Genomic DNA, 22,027 nt, shown 5'->3' with positions numbered 1-22,027 from the left:
CACATGCAGGAGTGGAGTTCAAATCCACATAAAACCATGCAGAGTTAGGTTTTCCATGGTTTCCTGGAATAAATTATGATGACTGTTATGATGGTTCCTGTGAAAAAGACACATCCAGTTTCTTTCCCCAATCCTTTCCCTATCTGATATTGTATTCTATCTCAAATGATGTGGTCATCAATGGACCATTACATTCTGATCCCTGTTCCTTCCCTCATTTCAGATTACTCTCAGAAATAAATTGCACATCTGATTTTTTATGATTATAATGGCAATTTTGTGCATAAATGCATTGTGAATCCAAAAATTAAATTAACTAAATATTTTATTTTGATGAGCAAAAAATATAAATGAAATTACTCACAGAACTGATAATATCTTGTGTGTTCAGAGCAATATGCTGAACTCCAGCTCCTCCATAATAATCTACATATTCTTCAATCTGGCTCTTCTTCTTTCCAGGAGCAGGCTCATTGATTGGCATCTGAAAAATAAGTGTTTGGTTGAAAAAAAGTCAGTATTACATCTATTTCATCGTTTAGTGCACAAGGAATGTACACTGACTGAGTAATGTTTACATTATTAAATTAAAGGAATGTTACTGTAAAGTTCCTGCCAGCATGACAGATCATATGCTTTGTTTTCATGACTCAGCATTCCCAGTCCACAGTCAAATACATACCATCATTGTCAACCACAGTTATGACCCATCACATGTATTGCATACTAACTGTATCATTATATTCCCACCGAGCGGGGTGGCGCAGTGGTTAGACACTGGACTTGCATTCGGGAGGACGACAGTTCAATCCCGCGTCCGGCCATCCTGATTTAGGTTTTCCGTGATTTCCCTAAATTGCTCCAGGCAAATGCCGGGATGATTCCTCTGAAAGGGCACGGCCGACTTCCTTCCCAATCTTTCCCTAATCCGATGAGACCGATGACCACGCTGTCTGGTCTCCTTCCCCAAACCAACCAACCATTATATTCCTGTACTGGACTTAAAACATGTAATTGTTGTTGTATATTAAAATATCCATGACACATATAAAAGAAAACAAAACACACACTGAACTAAGAGCTCCATTATTGGGGAAGAAAGAAAGTAAGATTGGATATGGTTAAAAATGAAGGACAGGTCACACAGTCCCCAGATGGGAGACAACTACCTGTAATGAGAACAAGGCTTGACATAAATCAATGGAAGAAGCATCAGAGAAAGAGAGGAAACACAGGTAAGCACTGTGCTAGCTTCAGATGCCAGCTTCAGTCTAGTGTCCTTATCTCTGGCCTGAAATTGTCACAGTTTAGAGCCTTTATCTAGACACTGAAGCTAGCAAAGTGCTTACCACTATATTGTCTCTGACCTACCCTCTCTGATGCATCAGCCTTCATCTTTGTCTAGCCTCATCCTCATTAAAGGTGGGTGTCTCTCGTCCTGGGGTCTGAAAGACCTATCCTCCTTTTTTTAACCTTAGTCAACCTAATCCTCTCTCCTCTTCAATGAAGCAACTAGTAGTTCCAAAAAGTATGTACTGTGTGTCTTATTTTTATACATCAACTATCCTAACTGCACCTCTGAAATTTCTAAGATCTGCACTTTTTGTTATAGTGAAATACTTCATTCGGGAAATATTAATATTCCTGGAGAAGAATGACAATCTTCAAACTGGTGTTTGGTATTTATCTTCTTGGCAATGGGTGTAACATCATCTTGGTCTTCCTCAATTACAAGCAATACAAAATTACTAAATGGTCTAATTACCATGTCCATCACAAGAATAAGTGGTGGGAAGCACATGTAACATTATGGTAACAGTATGGAGCCCAATTCTTATAATTTGATGGAACATGACATAGGTAATATAGTAACTCTTCTTTATCTTACTCTTGCCTAACTTTTTTCTGTCGGTATTACTTGAATATCTCAGAGGCCTGTTACTCTTTTCTTTTTTTGCACGCCTTCATCAAAGCCTGGAGATAACCAAACAGCTGCTCGCTTTTGATCACAGTCACATGCACATATTACTGCCTGATTTTGATGTCATCCAATCACTTGCAAAAACCCTATTTTCTGCAGCCTTTAAGAAAATCTAATACCTTTAATGCCTAAATTAAAAGGCTTGTTTTTATTTGGACTGAAGATGTGAGGTACATTGCTGAAAAAAAAATGAATGAATGAATTCCCCTCTTCTATAGTGATGGCAGTATATTACAACTAGTATGTTAATATATTATAACTAACATTTAAAGCACTTTTCTTTTACCTTGATTGTTTCTTCCCAATTTGTCATCACAATCGATCGTAAAGCGGAATACTGTGAATGAATCTGGGAATCATCAACAGACCAAAATCTATGAAACATCAAATTCTTTTCATACCTGTAATTAATAAGTGGATTAGCAAAATTGTGATTTTCATGTATTAGTATTTCAAACAGAGTTTACATAACTTACCATTTAGCAACTGATTCCATTTGTAGATCTGGCTGATTTCCAACAACATGATCTATGAAATCAAGTCTCCCAGGAGGCCTAAAACAAGTAGAGAATTTAAACACATAGAACCAGTTTCCTTGAACTGTGGCCAGAACAGGTTGATAGGCCTAATCTGTGAAGACAGAACAATAAGATGAAACCAGTTTCCAAAATATATAATTAAATAATTGAAAGAAGTAAAAAGCTCTGCAGATTCTCAAATAAAAATCAGTATCAAAAACTCTCATACTTAGAAAAGAGCAAAAAAGAGAAGACAAGAAACAGACATGCATGAAAACAAATGTTAGGTTTCTAGCTTTCAGAATAATTACTGCAATTTCCCAGAACCAGACAGACAAGAATAAAAGTTTGACACTCCCACTTCTTATTAAATATATCTTCCAAGAGACTTTTCTCTTTTTGTTACAGCTTACAAAGTTTTGAAAATCTCTCTAAGGCTCTCTACAAATTCTGGAATCTTTTATGTCATTTTTTAGTGATACTGCTTCTTTCTGTAGAATGATTTTCTCTTAAGTACAGTTTTACATTGTTGTCAGCAGTTAAAAAATTTAGTTTATACACCTTACTTTTTGCTTTGACTGTTGTGTTAACACAAGTGCAAAAATGAACTCTTCATTGCTTTATAAATCATCAGCAGAAGAGCAACATTTAAATTTATGGCTTATCATTTGTTGTCACAAACGAGTTTCCAATTTAAGTCACTAGGTGCTACTGCAAAAATGATGAGTCAGGAATCAAAAACCTCATATCCCATGAATTCTTTGTGGAAACTATTCCCTTGAATTTTACATTATGATATACACAATCTTCTTAATTTACAACAGCAACATTCGTAATTGTATCATGAGATTTAGGATAAATCTTTCATATTGCAGAGGAATGATTCGTTATGTTTTGATCTGTGAGGAGTCTTATATTGAAACAAACTCCGTTGTCATTCTTATATGATATTCGCAAGTAACCTCAGTGGTGTTCCACAAGTAACCAGCAAAATAGGCAACATAGGGGAAATGACCATCTTCCAATCTACATCTACATCTACACTCTGCAAATCACTGCAAGGCACATGTCATGTACCAGTTATTACGATTTCTTTCAATTCCACTCACTTATGGAGTGCAGGAAGAATGATTGTTTAAATGGCTCTGTGAGTGCTGTAATTAATCTAATCTTGTCCTCATGATCCCTATGTGAGTGATAAGTAGGATGTTGTAGTATCTTCCTAGTGTCATCATTTAAAGCTAGTTCTTGAAACTTTGTAAATAGGCTTTCTTTGGACAATTTATATCTATCTTCAAGAGGCTGCCAATTCAGTTTCTCCAGCACCTCAGTGTCACTCTCCCTTGGATCAAACAAATCAGTGACCAATCATGCTACCCTTCTCCGTATACATTCAGTATCCCCTTTAGTCCCATTTGGAACAGGTTCTACGCAGTTCAGCAATATTCTATGCTGTTGAGCAATATTCTAGAATGGATTGCATGAGTGATTTGGAAGCAATGTCCTTTACAGACTGATTGCACTTCCCCAGTACCACAACAATAAACTGAAGTCTAGCACCTGACTTACCCATGACTGAACATATGTGATCAATCTGTTTCATATCCCTATGAAGTATTACACCCAGATATGAAGTGTTATATCCAGGTATTTGAAGGAGCCGGACGATTCCAACTGTGAGTCATTGATGTTAGTCACAGGACATTATATTTTTCCTTTTTGTGAAGTGCACAATTTTACACTTCCGAACGTTCCTAGAGTATTTTCTATGAAAAGCAAAGGCCCAAGTTCAATTTCCAGGCCATCACATCCTTTTAAAGTGACAGGAAACTCCACATCATGAATTAACTTCTCTGTGTTGATTATTATTAATGCAATGTAAATGGATAAATAAGAAATCTACTCTCCAAGCAGCGGCAGGGGAAAATACATGCAAAAGGATTTAATGTTTACAAGCTTTCGGAGCCAATGCCTCCTTCTTCTGGGAGAAGACCTGAAGGGAAAGGAAGAGGGGTGGAGGAAAAGGACTGGAGAAGTTTAGGGAGAGGAGTACAGTTCAGAAAAGTCACCCAGAACCCCATGTCAACTGAGACTTACCGGACGGGATGAGAAGGAAAGACTGATTGTTGGGGACTGTACTGAACAAGGTTTGAAATGTGAGAGCTTAAAGGTGGAAGACAGGATAATGTGCAAGACAAAGATAACTACTAAAACATTGTGCACAAGTTAATAAGAGTGATAAGCTAAGTGCATTGTATGTAACAGAGGTGGGAAGGGGGTTGGCAAAAAATAGACAACTCACAAAATGAAAGATGTAGAAAACTAAAACGGAGTAAAGAAAGGAGTAGTTACTGTGAATAAATGCTGACATGGAAAGTATTAATGTAAAGTAAGGCCAGATGGGTGACGAGAACCAAGGACATGTTGTAGTGCCAGTTTCCACCTGCAGAGTTCTGAGAAACTGGCATCTGGTGAAAGAATCCAGGAATCCAGATGGCATGAGTGGTGAAACACACACCAACATCATGACTGTCATGTTGTACAGGATGCTCTACAACAGGATATTATGTGTAGCCTGTATATATCCTCTGCCTGTGCCCATTCATCCTGAGTCGTAGTCATGCTGATGTAAAAGGCTGAACAATGTTTACATAACAGCTGGTGTATGACTTGTCATTTCACAGGTGGCTCCCCCTTTGATTGTATGTTTTGTCAATTACAGGGCTGGAATAGGTGGTGGTAGGAGGGTGCATAGGCAAGTCTTGCAGCTGGGACAGTCACAGGAGTAGGAGCCATATGGGAGGAAGATAGGTGCAGAAGGAGCATAGGGTCTGACAAGGATATTGGGGAGATTGTGAGGATGACAAGAAGATATTCCAGGTGTGGTGGGTAAAACCTCAGACAGAGCTGATCTCATTTCAGGGCATGATTTTAGGAAGTCATGGCCTTGGAAAAGTAGCTGATTGATACATTCAAGATCAGGATTAAACTGAGTGACAAATGGTGTGCTACAAAGTTGTTTTATGGAGTCATCAGGAGTATCAGAATTGGATGTGATGGCCCGGGAAATCTAATTTTGAACTAGGCTATCGGGATAATTGTGTCCAGTGGAGCATGAAGTGAGATTGGTGGTGTATTGCTGTAAAGAGTCTGCATCCAAACAAATATGTTTGCCACAAATGCCAAGGCTGTATGGAAGGGAACGTTTGACAGGGAAAGGATGGCAACTGTCAAAATGTAAGTACTGTTGTTTGTTAGTAGGTTTAATGTGGACAGTAGTGTGTAGCTGGCCTTCGGTGAAGGTGAGATCAACATCAAGGAAAGTGCCACAGGATTCAGAATAGGACCACGTGAAATTTAATTGGGAGAAGGTATTTAGAGATTCTAGGAATTTTAAAACGTCAGCCTCACCTTGAGTCCATACAGCAAAGATGTCATCAATGCATCTGAACCAAACCAGGGGCTGAAGGCTTGTGGATTGCAGGATAGCCCCCTCCAAGCGAACCATGAAAAGATTGGCATAGAAAGGAGCCATCAGTCTTTTCTTCTCATCCCGTCCAGTAAGTCTCCCTGGGTGACTTTTCTGAACTGTACCCCTTTCCCTAAACCTCTCCAGTCCTTTTCCTTCACTCTTCTTCCTTCCCCTTCAACTTTTCTGCCAGAAGAAGGAGCCACTGGTTCTGAAAGCTTGTAAACATTAACTTCTTTTGTGTGAGTGTGTGCCCCTGCTGCCACTTGATGAGTAGATTTCTTATCTATCCATTTGCATTATTTTATCAATAATTGATTATTTTCATTGTTTTATTATTAATGTAATTTTTATACAATTGTATTTTTTACTTTCTTAATGCTGTAGTGTTGTTATAGTGCTAGTGATCAGTTGTAGTTCATACCACTGGGAGACCTTGTTGCTAAGATGATGTAATGATTTAAAATCTTCTTTACCTACAATAACATTCTTCTCGTTTCCTTTCAACATGTGAGCCAATGGTATGTTACAACCATATATCTACCCTGCTCATTTTTTAATAAGATAAGTCTGTAGCATGTAATGATGTTGAATGATGAATCTGAATCTGAACTGTAAACTATGGAGTAACAGCTGCTACTTATATTATCGTGAATGTGTTAACAGCCAATTACAAAATGATTCTCAAGTACTCTTCTATTGATCTAAGTGAAACAGTCTTAATTCCAGAGACACTCAGGCACAGTCCCTTCAGTTCAGTGATTATGTGGCCAACAGTTTCCTTGAGAGTCTTACAATGTGTTCTCTAACCTTACTATTAATGAACCCATTCCCGAAGCCCAACACCACTTCCAACAGCTCCTCAGAACGTTAAGCTTATTCCAAAACCGGTCACCTGAACTAATCTACCATCTCAAATGAACAACCTCACATATTCCAACATTTTATGTGCTTTTAAAGCTCCACAGCCATCTCTCTATGGTCTCGCTACAGCTCACCTCATCTTGGTTGGTTACAATGCTTCCACAAATGATCCTTCATCTTCACTAGTTAGTGAGTCCTACCCATTGTTCATAGTCTCCCTTACTACACACTAGACAGCTCCAGTACCTGTTCGCTATTCACACTACAATGCCATCAGACTTCTTTCTTGTTATTGTAGGTACCCTGTCACTGTATACCAGCATGCTACATACCCGTAGCCTTACTACCATACATTAATATCTTTCACAGTTTTTCCAAACTCACCAACATCTTTCTAATACTTTGGCCAACAAATTTTATTTCTTTATTCATTATTGTCTCATCACTGTTTAGAGCAATACTAGATATTTCAATATTCATTAACAATTACAGGTACAGGATAAATAACAATTTTACAGTAGACTTACTTCTACATATGTGTATAGTAATTAATGAAAACATAGGCAAATTTAATTTACTAGTTATAGGTATCTAATCTCAGTTTCTGCTGCAATGCTAGAGTGTTAATTAAACATGTGAAAAAATTCATGTTTCTTTTTTCACTGACACAGTATCTGTTGCACATTTCTAAGGATATTGTTTTAGTACTGCGAATTCTTTCTAGTTCTCTTGGACTAGTCTCAAAATATCTCTTAACACTGTTCAAAATGCTGTTTTTTAAGTACTGTGTTAATTTTGTTTTGAAAATTGGTACTGCTTTTATATTTTTTAACTGTTTGGTAGTCTGCTGCATAATAAGCACTCAGCTTTAATAGGGTCTGTATCAACCAGTTGTAGTAAAAAAAAAAATGTGTGTGAAATCTTATGGGACTTAACTGCCAAGGTCATCAGTCCCTAAGCTTACACACTACTTGACCTAAATTATCCTAAGGACAAACATACACACACACACACACACACACACACACACACACACACACACACACACACACACACACACACACATGCTCGAGGGAGGACTCGAACCTCCGCCGGGACCAGCCGCACAGTCCACGACTGCAGCACCTTAGACCGCTCAGCTAACCCCGCGCGGCAGTTGTAGCCAGGTACTGTTGATGTGACAGTCATCTTTAACTCTTCTGCTGTAGTTTTGTAGTTCTCTATTTAGCATTAATGTACAATTTAATTTGAAATACATTATAACTTCATATATATGGATGGAGGGGACTGTCAAAATTTTAAAATTCTTTGAATTTGGTTTTATAAGATTCTCTTTGTCATAGCCTTCCAATACACCTGATTGCTTTTACTGCAGCTTCAGCAATTGGTTTATATGGGCATTTGCTGTAACACAGCATATTATTATACAGTACTGTAGATGTGGATGAATTAATCCATAGTACATCTTTAATAGTATATCTACATCAACTGTGTGAGACATTTTCTTCATTTAAAATACACTGTTGTTTATTTTTAAGCGTGTCTTTCATATATGATTTGTCAAAATCGTAAATATGTCTATTGTCAATCCTGGGAATTTTCTACTGTTAACTTTTGTTATCAGTATACCCCCTAAGACTTATATTTAGTTCCTCTTTGTTTGTTGTTCTCTGTCCAAATATTTCCATGTTAATTGTTTTCATTCATAAATAGATTGTTTTTACTTAAATATTCATTTGTCCTTTCTATGCCCATGATAGTTCTTGTTTCTAAACCATTGATTGAGCTATTACTTACTAAGAGAGATTATTCAATTGGATAGATAAAAAATCTACCTGCCAAGTGGCGGCGGAACACACACATAAAAGACTGTTGTGACTGGCAAGCTTTGAAAGCCAGTGGCTCCTTCTTCAGGCAGAAGGGTTGAAGGGGAAGGAAGAAGGGTGAAGGAAAAGGATTGGAGAGGTCTAGGAAAAGGGGTGATTTTGGGAAAGTCACCCAGAACTGCGGGTCAGGGGAGACTTACTGTACAGGATGAGAAGGAAAGAATCAGTCTTCATCTCTTCCCAACATCCCATCAAAGTTCTGTCAAAAGCCGTTTTAACAAAATCATTTGTAGAAGAGAGAGAACAATGCGTAGAAAAGGTAAGCAATATGGTGGAAACATTTTACTCTGATTTTCAATTAGTAAAGTATGGGGTAGCACAAGGCTTAATACTTAGTCCACTAATGTTTATATTATATGTGACTGACATGCCAACATTAGTAAAAGAAAATGTAATCATGTATCCTGATGATACATCTCTCTCAGTAACAGCAAAAACAATCAATTATCGATAACATTATTTAATTGGATAGATATATAAATGAAATAGTGTTCATTAAAAAAAAATAAAAAAATAAAAAAATAAAGCTGATCATTCCCCTTGGGACCTGTGGAAGATACATTAACTTTTTTGTTTTACTTGTAAATATTTGTCCTGTGTTACTGTTTTTCTGACATGTTCTACATTCTGGAGGACCTCCTCACTAAGGATCAATTGGAATGAAAGTAAATCTAATCTAATCTGATCTTGTTGTTGATATTGTTGAGGTGGTTGCAGATCCTGTTGAAGTTTTTTCTGCTGTCAGAGTGATTAGTGCTGATGTTTGAGTTATTTCCATTGCAGTTGCAGGTCTTCGAAAAGCATAAGATTCTGCAGTCACTGGTACAACATTTTTGACAAATAAAACAGATTCAAAGTTGAACTGATTGATGTTCTTGTGTGTAGTTTGTTTGGTTCACATCACTGTTAATTCCCCAGATATCTTCTTCTCTGTTATCCTGAACTACTGGTCAATTGTATTTTTCACTGTTTTGATTTATTTCCTACATTTTCTGCCTTTTTCTTTGAGATCTGCTGATCATTAGCAGTTTGTACTGTTTTAATCATTTCCTTCGCTATCTCTTTTACTTTTCCTTTCTTGTTCTCCTCTCAGTAGTTTTGTGAATGGTATTTTACTTTGCTCTTGCTAGTGAGAAAAGCTAGATTTTCACATAACTGTTTCTTCCATTCTCTGTTTAGGCAGAGGTCTTTTACATTCTAACCAAGAATTACGTCTACTTTGAAACCCAGTTACACAAACAAATATGTGGAAGTGCCATAGGTACTTGCACTGCATCTTCCTATGCCAGTGAGTATATGGTCAAATAGAGGAGTGCTTCCTATCTGTTCACCATTTCAAATCCCTTGCCTGGTTCAAATTCATTGATGATATCTTCATAATTTTGACCCTCTGCTCTTTTCTTGAAAACTGTGACATCTACAACCAAATCTGATTCACCTTTTCTTCTAAACTAGCTTTCTCCCTGGATAGTAATTTCCACTCTCTGTTTACACCATAAAGACCCTTGTCCATATAAAATAATAGCATTAATAGTGCCCTCATTTTGACAGCTGTCACCTGTTCCACACGAGTCCCCATCTTACATAGTCTTGGAACTCATGGACACCACATCTTCAGTGGGAAGCAGGAGTTATCAAAATGGGCTGTTAACCTTGACAGAGCCTTCACAGACATATAATACCCTGACATCTTGGGTTGTCGGGTGTTCTGCCGGATATCAGCGTCGTACTTGCACGATATTTCGGTCACGTAGCTCGAGACCTTCATCAGGTGCGACCTGAGTCTCAGGTCGCACCTGATGAAGGTCTCGAGCTACGTGACCGAAATATCGTGCAAGTACGACGCTGATATCCGGCAGAACACCCGACAACCCAAGATGTCATTAGATCGCCGGGAAAGCCTGAAGAGTTACAGATAATACCCTGCCTAGTTAGTGCAGGAATATAGTTTCTGCATTGTTCAAGCAGCACTGATAGGTGTTTCCTTCATGACCCAGTACCACCCAGAACAGAGCTTTGACTTCCTCTTGTTACACCTAAAGATGAAATATGGCATACCAAGAATCCTACTCAAATCCCACAAAGTACTATTCCATTGTCCACACAACCTATGTAATATAGTATATTACATCCATCCTTATGTTATCCCTGGAGCAAATATTCCACTGGATGGATCATTTCGCTATTGACAACTCATATACCCATTCACCAATCATACTGAAATCAAATTGAAGACCTTTCCTACCTAATCAGAACTAGGGAGGTATGTAAAATTATCCACATAATATGCCATACATGGTCTGATTACTTGGCAGTTTGTATGACAATTAACTAGCTGTCCTCTGCCAAATTGTCACTAACAAGAAACTTCATCACCTGATTGTTGAACATGCTGCATCCCACAACACAAATGATTTCAGCAACAGCTTCAGTATACAGTGCATTTGGAACTTCCCCTCTGCTTCTTCTCAGCATCGGCTACACTGGGCTATAGAGGTGGAACCTGTCCCTTCAGCACATACCCTGTTCTCACAGACACCTGACCTAAGTCTCTACTATTCCCTATTTTTAGTTGACTTCTTCAATAGCCCTTGTTATTGCCCTTTCGTCTTGTGATGTTTTCCATGCTGTTCCCCTTTTTCCCACATTTGCACTCCTCTTTTCATAGTATTTCTCTCTCCTCTCTCCCATCCCTGCTCCTCTTTCTCACTTCTTCTTCATGTTCCATCCCACCAGTTCATTGTTAGGTTATCTCTTATTATCAGTTTCTGCTATGTTCAGACTAAATAAACAGTTGTTATGTTTTGAGATTTATTTTAATGTGGAAGATAACATACACCATCATTTGTATAGGCTAACTGAGACCAGTTGTGGGTCATCTTGGGATCAATGTCATGGCCAGGGTGCTGTTTGACATCAGAAAGTTATTATATGGGTTACAACCATGCAAAAAGTGAATATCATCTATGCTTCCTCCCTAGTTTCTGTGTTTTCTTTCCCCCTATAGCTCTTCCCCTTATTTCTGGCTATTTTATTGCAATACCTACCAGATATAATAGCTAACTCTCTACCCCCTCCCCTACAATTTTCCAGTCTTGGATATAACTAGATTTAAGATTTCATTGTTGGTACTCCACCACATCCTGTTGTTATGCTGTCTCTCTCTTGGCATTTTATCTTAGGTGACTATCCTGCCCAATATCTGCATATCTGTTTCACATCTCTATTGCTATACAAAGGAACCACTCATCCAAAGTCCTGTGATTTTTTCACCTTTGCACTGTGTTTTTTAATTTCCTGCCGTCTGAAATTAAATTCCTTTTCTGTAATTATTTGCTTCCTATTTTTTTTTAATGCCTCCATCCTATAAAAAGGAAACTTCTTTGAAATACTTACAATATTTTACTAAGGCCATCTTTACTTGTAACTTTCCTGAAGCCTGGCAGAAAAGCACCCTTGTAATTGCCACGTTCCACAAAAGTGTGTGTTGTGTCCCCATACTGTAAAATATTTATAAATTCAAAAGAAATTTATATATGCATTGTAGAATAACCATTGGCTGTACTTCCTATGTGAATATTAATTTTTATTACTTACTGTTTGTACTGTTGCAAATCGAACAATTCCATCATCATCACTTTCTTCCCAAATATCTTTAACAATAACTGCACCACGTTCTTTGGCTCTCTGAAAGGACACATAAAAATATAAAATCTATTGTAACTAAAACAAAATAATTTCATTATATACTAAAAGTTTCTGCAGTATACTTACCTTTACAATTGTGTCAAGATCTTCAACTGTAAATGCAACATCTTTCACTCCATCTCCATGTTTCACCAAGTGCTTGCCCATTTCTTCATTATTGGGCTCATATGCAGAAACAAATTGGAACAGGATCTGTTACAGATTAAGATGCTAATAAGCTAAATATGTTATTGTTATTTGAAATAAAATTTTATTTGTTAATGTAGTCCAGTTTCATCTATCCTTCATATTCTTCCCTTTTTGGATTTATATAGATCTTCATTTAAAATATAGACAAATGATACTGTAAATCTCTTTATAGGACATATATACTGATGCAGATAAAAGAGATAATCAAAAGGCCACAGCATCTTTATGAACTATATAAAATTTTGTGATGAAATTCAGTGTAATCTGATCGCAAACACATGAGTGAAGGTGTGCATGAGTACAAGCAAGTGCTCCCGCCCCCCCTGCCCAACCCCCCTCACACACACACACACACACACACACACAATGATATTGCTTTAAGAACAAATTCTCATTGATCTGAGGCAGGGATGGCTAAAACTTCTGCATGATTGCAGTTTTCCCACTCACGGGCTAAATTCTGTTACCTGACTGCACACTTCCCCACTATCATGCCTTGCTTTCTGAGTGGGAAGAGGGGAAAATTGAATTTGCCACATTCAGATGGCAATGCAGATGTGCAAGGAACACTGAACGTCTTACAAGTGGTCTGGTTAGATATTTCATAACAATTCAGGGTACGAATTAAAATCCATGGAGAAGACATAAAAACTTTGAGGTTCGTTGATGACATTGTAATTCTGTCAGAGACAGCAAAGGACTTGGAAGAGCAGCTGAATGGAATGGACAGTGTCTTAAAAGGAGGATATAAGATGAACATCAACAAAAGCAAAATGAGGACAGTGGAATGTAGTCGAATTAAATTGGGTGATGCTGCGGGAATTAGATTGGGAAATGAGACGCTTAAAGTAGTAAATGAGTTTTGCTATTTGGGGAGCAAAATAACTGATGATGGTCGAAGTAGAGAGGATATAAAATGTAGACTGGCAATGGCAAGGAAAGCGTTTCTGAAGAAGAGAAATTTGTTAACATCGAGTATAGATTTAAGTGTCAGGAAGTTGTTTCTGGAAGTATTTGTATGGAGTGTAGCCAGGTATGGAAGTGGAACATGGACGATAAATAGTTTAGACAAGAAGAGAATAGAAGCTCTCGAAATGTGGTGCTTCAGAAGAATGCTCAAGATTAGATGGGTAGATCACATAACTAATGAGGAGGTATTGAATAGAATTGGGGAGAAAAGGAGTTTGTGGCACAACTTGACTAGAAGAAGGGATCGGTTGGTAGGACATGTTCTGAGGCATCACGGGATCACCAATTTAGTATTAGAGGGCAGCGTGGAGGGTAAAAATCATAGAGGGAGACCAAGAGATGAATAAACTAAGCAGATTCAGAAGGATGGAGGTTGCAGTAGGTACTGGGAGATGAAGAAGTTTGCACAGGATAGAGTATCAGGGAGAGCTGCATCAAACCAGTCTCTGGACTGAAGACCACAACAACAACAACAACAACACAGATTACAAACAAAAAAAGCTTTAATATTCGGAATGAAGTTTTCACTCTGCAGCAGAGTGTGCACTGGTATGAAACTTCCTGGCAGCTTAAAACTGTGTGCCAGACCGAGACTCAAACTCAGGACTTTTGCCTTTCAAAGGCAAGTGCTCTACGGACTGAGCTACTCAAGCATGACTCACGACCCCTGCTTATAGCTTCACTTCTGCCAGTAGCTAATATCCTACGTTCCAAACTTCACAGAAGTTCTTCTGTAAAACTTGCAGGACTGGCACTCCCAAAAGAAAAAAATATTGCAGAGACACTGCTTAGCCACAGCCTGGGGGCTGTTTCCAGAATCAAATTTTCTCTTTGCAGCAGTGTGTGCTGATACAAAACTTCCTTGCAAGACTCAAACTCAGGACCCTTGCCCTTCGCAAATATCTCGAGTTCGAATCGTGGTCCGGCATGCAGTTTTAATCTGCCAGAAAATTCTAGCTTCAGTATTATTTAATGTTTTTGCTTTAGTGAAGACATAATGAAATTTATAATTGTTACAGACTATTGGCATATGGACAGACACACAGCTTTTTGCAAATTTTTGGCACTCTGGTTGCCATATAATTGATCACTTCCATAATCAAAAAAGCCTTTCATACATATATGTGATCAAAATATTGTATCATGTTTGCAACTCCATTATGGAGAAGTGGAAAGTCTTCCTGAGGAAAAGAACTTAGAGGCCTGGGATAGTTTCATCCTTAACAAATTTACCTTCTATACAGAAATATCACTGCAGATCAGTTGGTACCATCTGCACATGCACAGAGGCACTTTCTCCTGAAACAGCAAACAGTCTCAAAAATAGCTAAGTAACAGATGTAAGACTGGCATTGTCCTCAAAACATTCAGAAATCTATTCCTGTAATTCTTTCAGTGCCACAATGAATTCCTCAAAATTTGCACTTTCCTTAATGCCAGCAAGCTCAGAGAAATGGATGATTATTTGTCAGAAGTTGCTCCTTCCAGAAAGTGATTTTATTTTTAAATTTATCCTCACCAAATCAGAAGTAAGTTGTTTCTCAACTTGCAAAGTTTTATTGTGGATAGTTTGCAGCCAAGTCTACTTAAAGTGAGAGGTCTGCAATTCATTCTGGATGTTCTAATTTTCATTCCTGCTCTCCTTTTTCCATAAGAAACTGAAAAATAAACGGTCTTAAATTGAAAACTTGTTCCAGGCATGCACCTTGACTTAACCAAAATTCTTTGCAGTAATATCCACGGCGAGCTGCTAACTATTGCCATCAAGAATAACTCTGAAACTATGATAGGAGCTGAAAAGTCTATGGGACAAAAGTTGCAAGGGACAACAGGGGCCACGATATGATGTTGGTTTTTGATTGCTAGTTGGGGTCGCTTCAGAGATATGAAGGTCAACTTTGGTTTCTTAAAGGGTATGCTATAGTTTGGTACTTATTTTATGATTGTGGCTATCGAGATGAATCCAATGATGTGTAACTGTAAGATCTTTGAAGGTCAACGAAGGTCACAAAGGAGGCGTGAACGTCCATTTACAGAATGTCAAACAATCGAAAATCCAGGATGGAATGTAACAATACCAGAGAAGGAAAGTTGCTTGAATGAAATGACTCTGAGCACTATGGGATTGGACATCTGAGGTCATTAGTCCCCTAGAACTTAGAACTACTTAAACCTAACTAATCTAAGGACATCACACACATCCATGCTCAAAGCAGGACTCGAACCCGCGACCGTAGCGGTCACGCGGTTCCAGACTGAAGCGCCTAGAACCGCTCGGCCACACTGGCTGGCAGAAAGTTGCTACTCGCCGTATAGCGGAGATACTGAGTTGCGACAGGCACAACAAAAAGATTCACACAATTATAGCTTTTGGCCATTAAAGTCTTTGTCAGCAGTAGATACAAACACATATGCACACACACACACACACAAACACAACTTGCACACACATCTGCAGTCTCAGAGAGCTGACCAAATGAGTGGTGTGTGTGTGTGCGTGTGTGTGTGTCCGAAAGCTATAATTGTGTGGATCTTTTGGTTGTGCCTATCATGACTCAGCATCTCTGCTATATGGTGAGTGAGTAGCAACTTTTCTTCTCTGGTATTGGTACATTTACAGAATGCGTTTGAAATGATGACCATTGGTATCAATGCAGTACTGCAATCTTCTTATCGTGGGTTGAGTTGTATTCCTTATCACATCTGCACTTATCGAAGCACATGCTCTGACAATTCTCTCTCGCATATCTTCAGGTGTAGTTGGAATATTTTTATAAACAATGTCTTTTACGAATCCCCTCAAGAAAAAATCCAGAGGCGTCAAGTCTGGCGAGCAAGCTGGCCATGACACATCTCCTCCGTGTCCAATCCAAGGATTTGGGAATTGTCTCCGCAACTCATTTCTAGCCATCAGCGAAAAATGTGCTGGACACCCATCGTATTGATACTACATTCAGTTCCTTGTTCCTAACGGCATTTCTTCCAATAACAGACCTTATGTTTCTTGCAGGAATGTGGTGTACTTCCTACCATTAAGATTTGCTTCTATGAAATAGGGGCCTATAATTCTGTGCTCCAGAATCCCACACCATACGAGGTGCATTCAAGTTCTAATTAACTACTCTCCCGAAATCGATGAAACTGGCGTTACTTCTCGACGTAATCGCCCTGCAGACGTACACATTTTTCACAACGCTGACGCCATGATTCCATGGCAGCGGCGAAGGCTTCTTTAGGAGTCTGTTTTGACCACTGGAAAATCACTGAGGCAATAGCAGCACGGCTGGTGAATGTGCGGCCATGGAGAGTGTCTTTCATTGTTGGAAAAAGCCAAAAGTCACTAGGAGCCAGGTCAGGTGAGTAGGGAGCATGAGGAATCACTTCAAAGTTGTTATCACGAAGAAACTGTTGCGTAACGTTAGCTCGATGTGCGGGTGCATTGTCTTGGAGAAACAGCACACACGCAGCCCTTCCCGGACGTTTTTGTTGCAGTGCAGGAAGGAATTTGTTCTTCAAAACATTTTCATAGGATACACCTGTTACCGTAGTGCCCTTTGGAATGCAATGGGTAAGGATTACGCCCTCACTGTCCCAGAACATGGACACCATCATTTTTTCAGCACTGGCGGTTACCCGAAATTTTTTTGATGACGGTGAATCTGTGTGCTTCCGTTGAGCTGACTGGCGCTTTGTTTCTGGATTGAAAAAAGGCATCCACGTCTCATCCATTGTCACAAACGAGGAAAAGAAAGTCCCATTCATGCTGTCGTTGCGCATCAACATTGCTTGGCAACATGCCACACGGGCAGCTGTGTGGTCGTCCGTCAGCATTCGTGGCACCCACCTGAATGACAGTTTTCGCATTTTCGTCATGCAGGATTGTGTGCACAGAACCTACATAAATGCCAACTCTGGAGGCGATCTGTTCAACAGTCATTTGCCGATCCCCCAAAACAATTCTCTCCACTTTCTCGATCATGTCGTCAGACCGGCTTGTGCGAGCCCGAGGTTGTTTCGGTTTGTTGTCACACGATGTTCTGCCTTCATTAAACTGTCGCACCCATGAACGCACTTTCGACACATCCATAACTCCATCACCACATGTCTCCTTCAACTGTCGATGAATTTCAATTGGTTTCACACCACGCAAATTCAGAAAACGAATGATTGCACGCTTTTCAAGTAAGGAAAACGTCGCCATTTTAAGTATTTAAAACAGTTCTCATTCTCGGCACTGGCGGTAAAGTTCCATCTGCCGTACGGTGCTGCCATCTCTGGGACATATTGACAATGAACGCGGCCTCATTTTAAAACAATGCGCATGTTTCTATCTCTTTCCAGTCTGGAGAAAAAAAATCGGAGGCCTTAGAACTTGAATGCACCTTGTACATCCACCGACCATGGTTTTTGGTGTGCAACTTGCCACAGCCAACATTGATTTTCAGTTGCCCAGTAATGAAGGTTATGCAAATTAACATTTCCATGGTTCGTAAATGTAGCCTCATCAGTGAATAAAATCAAATTAATAAACGTGTCATCCCTCTGCATCTGAAGTTGAGCCCATCGGCAGAATTCAATGCGACACATACAATCCATACCTGTGAATTCTTGGTGGAGACTGATATGGTAAGGATGATATTTATGGGGATGCAGAATACAAACAACATTATTCTGTCTCATGCCAGATTCATTTACGAATTGACGTGAACTAATGCAAGGATCTCGAACCACAGTGGCAAGAGTACTAATTTTCATTTCCTCGTTAGTAACTTTCCTTTGCAGGATATGTTTCCGATGCATTAAAGGTCCAGTTGTTCTCAATTTATCTTACACATATTTAAATATACAACATGTAGGGTGAGTATGTTGAGGATACCTTTCAGTGTATAAGTCTCTAGGTCTCACTGAATTTTGTCGGCTTTTTCAGTAAATGAGAAGCATATCGACTTGTCCTTTGAAGGAATACATAATTCACATTCACATGATTCGACAATACTAGTCTTACCATTCCTATTAGTGTTGTATTGCAAAATCGTCGAATGGAGTTTACATGTCAATGGCATGTTAGATGGATAGACCACATTCAGTGAATATTTTGCTATTTGCACAATATGCGAGCGAGAATTGTCAGAGATGTGCTTTGATAAGTTCTGAAGCGATAAGGAATACCACTCAATCCATGATAAGAAGATTTGCAGCACTGCACTGATACCAATGGTCATCACTTCGAACATCCTCTGTAAATGGATATTCATGCCACCTTTTTGACCTTCGTTGAACTTCAAAGACCTTACTGTTACACATCATTGGATTCATCTCGATAGCCGCTATCAGAAAATAAGTACAAAACTATAGCATCCTATCAAAAAAAAAAGTTGACCTTCACATCTCTGATACAACCCCACCTAGCAACAAAACACCAACATCGTATCAGCAACATTTGACCCACAGACTTTTCAGCTACTATCATACTTTTGGAGTTATTCTAGGTGGCAATAGTTAGTGACTCACCCTGTAAAATGTATACTCTTCCTTTCAATAGTTACAACTGAGGATCTAGTAATGCTTGCTGTTTCTGCCACCAATTTCATCACATGCTCCATGCTTGTAAATTTAGCAAAAGGTGCTGCTTGATATACGGAACAATAAACCCCATATGATTTTTTGGTCAGTTGGTGCAATTTTTTGCTTTTTCATCATCAACTAAATCTATAAATTCTTTCTGCTTGGTGTTGTAATGCCATTCCATACTAAATCTGTGTTACCCATTGATTCTGCAAATACATAACAGATATTGAAAATTATCTTCCTTTCCTTCCGTGTTTGCCATTCATTTTTATGTTGGGATGATAGATCACAACACTGCCTCTTTTTGTGCAAACAACCATTTGATCTGTGATTAAATAGCAAAAGACACCATTATTCTGTGAAACTGAAGAAAATCATTCTGCCTGCAAAATGCCACACCAAATGCCACAAGGAATTATGGCATGTTGCACTGGTAAATGAAATGTTGCATTCATAGCATGTAAGCTTTCATGGCCGGCATCTTCATTAATTAAAACTTCCGGGCTGAATTGCCATGGTCCATATATAAAACTTCTTCTCCTTCCTGACATTTCGTTGCCGGCTGCGGGCAACATCTTCTGAGGTAAGTCGGCGACTGCTAGGTGCTGGTGGTCCCACTTATATAGAGCACTTAGATGGCGCCACCACTCGTCATGTGCTTTCAACTTAAAAACTATCTCTGGCTAGTGCCATCTCTCTCGATTACAGGTAATCGATTGTTACGTCGTTGGTACAAAATCGAATGCCATATCTTGTCTAGTTGTAATCCTTCTTCTTTTCTATTAAAATTATTTCCGTGCTTATAGATCTCTATAGCTTCTCTATACATGTGAGTGTAATACCCGCCTAACGGAACACTAAAGGAACTGTAGATGGGACAGATTGAAAAATCAGCTGTAGCGGAACACATTTTCAAAGACGGTGATCACGAAATAAAATTTAGTGAGACAAACATGATAGCTAGGACCTCACATTATTACACTCACATGTATAGAGAAGCCATAGAGATCTATAAGCACAGAAATAGTTTTAATAGAAAAGAAGAAGGATTAAAACTAGACAAGATATGGCGTTCGACTTTGTATCAACGACGTGACAATTGATTACCTGTAATCGAGAGAGATGGCACTAGCCAGAGAGAGTTTTAAAGTCGAAAGCACGTGACGAGTGTTGGCACCATCTAAGCGCTCTATATAAGCGGGACCACCAGCGCCCAGCAGTCGCCGACTCACCTCAGAAGATGTTGCCCGCAGCCGGCAACGAAACGTCAGGAAGGAGAAGAAGTTTTATATATGGACCACGACAATTCAGCCTGGAAGTTTTAATTAATGAAATGTTGCATTGTACTGAGCAGTTCTGAGAAGGACAGGGCAAAGCTGAGACAGGCTGAGCCTTGGTCTGCACATGCGCAGCACGTCATACTGACTATGATGTAAGGCTTCTATATGAATGGAAAAAAGTTCACTGAGAAGTGACAGGTTCTGAAGTTCTGTATAAGAACTACTGTCATAATAAATCTTCCTACACACTACATTTTATGCTTATCATGAGAATGGCAATACGACATGCATGAATTATATTATGTGCATGAATTTTGATTCACACTCTTATGGTGCAACTACAACTGCACTGACATACATTATCAATCACACACAGAAAATGAAAGCAAACACATTCTGACTAAATGGGGAGATATGGTACTTAGTCTAGCCATTTAACACAAAAGTTCTGAAAAATTCCAGTCAGCAGAAGATAAATAAAGTTATCTTGGCAATGTCAGATGTGAAAAATTATGTGAGAGATGTATACAAATGAAAATAATCAATTATTGATAGTATATCGTAAATTGATAGATAAAAAATCTACTCACCAAGCAGTGGCAGGAGAACATACACACAAAAAGGTTTAACTTTTACAAGCTTTTAGCACCAGTGGCTTCTTCTTCTGGCAGATAAATTGCAGGGGAAGGAAGAGTGGTGAAAGGAAAGGACTGGAGAGGTTTACAAAAAGGGGTACAGTTCAGAAAAGTCACCCAGAGGCCCAGGTCATGGAAGACTTGCCGGATGGGATAAGAAGGAAAGACTAATTGTTGGGAACTGCACCAGACGAGATTTGAAAACCTGAGAGCGTAAAGGTGGAAGACAGGGTAATATGCAAGATTGAGATAACTACTAAAACATTGTGCATGAGGTAATAAGAGTGAAAAGCTAAGTGCATTGTATGTAACAGAGGTGGGAGTGGGGTCGGTGAAAAATAGACAGGTCAGAAAATGAAAGATGTAAAAACATAAAATGGAGTGAAGAAAGAAGCAGTTACTGTGAATAAATGCTGGAACAGAATGAATTAAAGTAAATTAAGGCAGAAAGATGCAAAAACCAAGGAAAGCTGTAGCACCAGTTCTCACGTGCAGAGTTCTGAGAAACTGTGTCTGGAGGAAGAATCTAGATGGGGTGTGTGTGGTGAAACAAGCACTGAGGTCATGGCTGTCATGTTGTAGAGCATGCTCTGCAACAGGACATTGTGTGTTGTCAGTATACATCCTCTGCCTATGTCCATTCATCCTGACTGATAACTGGCTGGTAGCCATGCTGATGTAAAAAGCTGAACAGCATTTACATAACAGGTGGCTCTCCCTTTGACAGTATATGGTTTGCCACTTGCAGGGCTGGAATAAGTGGTGGTAGGAGAAAGCATAGGGCAAGTCTTGTAGTGGGGGCAGTCACAGGGTTAGGAGCCATAGGGTAGGGAGATGAGTGCAGAAGGAGCATAGGGTCTGACAAGGATATAGCAGAGATTGGGAGGACAACGAAAAGCTAATCTAGATGCGGTGGGCAAAATCTCTGACAGAATGGATCTCACTTTGGGGCATAATTTT

At 39.1% G+C, this 22,027-nt stretch overlaps 1 protein-coding gene across 1 annotated transcript in view; it reads right to left on the bottom strand.

The window, feature by feature from the left end:
* LOC126167697 (4-hydroxyphenylpyruvate dioxygenase) overlaps positions 1–22,027 on the bottom strand; it is a 132,069-nt gene that overhangs the window by 9,918 nt on the left and 100,124 nt on the right. Inside the window, exons 5-10 of the mRNA XM_049920494.1 lie at positions 12,493–12,618; positions 12,316–12,405; positions 12,115–12,218; positions 2,458–2,535; positions 2,268–2,382; positions 365–484 (exon numbers count right to left, since the gene is read on the bottom strand). Coding sequence (XP_049776451.1) covers positions 365–484; positions 2,268–2,382; positions 2,458–2,535; positions 12,115–12,218; positions 12,316–12,405; positions 12,493–12,618 — 633 coding nt within the window. The remainder of the gene's footprint in view (positions 1–364; positions 485–2,267; positions 2,383–2,457; positions 2,536–12,114; positions 12,219–12,315; positions 12,406–12,492; positions 12,619–22,027) is intronic.

Source organism: Schistocerca cancellata, chromosome 1 (genome assembly GCF_023864275.1).
Source record: "Schistocerca cancellata isolate TAMUIC-IGC-003103 chromosome 1, iqSchCanc2.1, whole genome shotgun sequence".
NCBI classification, from domain to species: Eukaryota; Metazoa; Arthropoda; class Insecta; order Orthoptera; family Acrididae; genus Schistocerca; species Schistocerca cancellata.
This window is presented reverse-complemented; position numbering and strand designations above follow the sequence as displayed.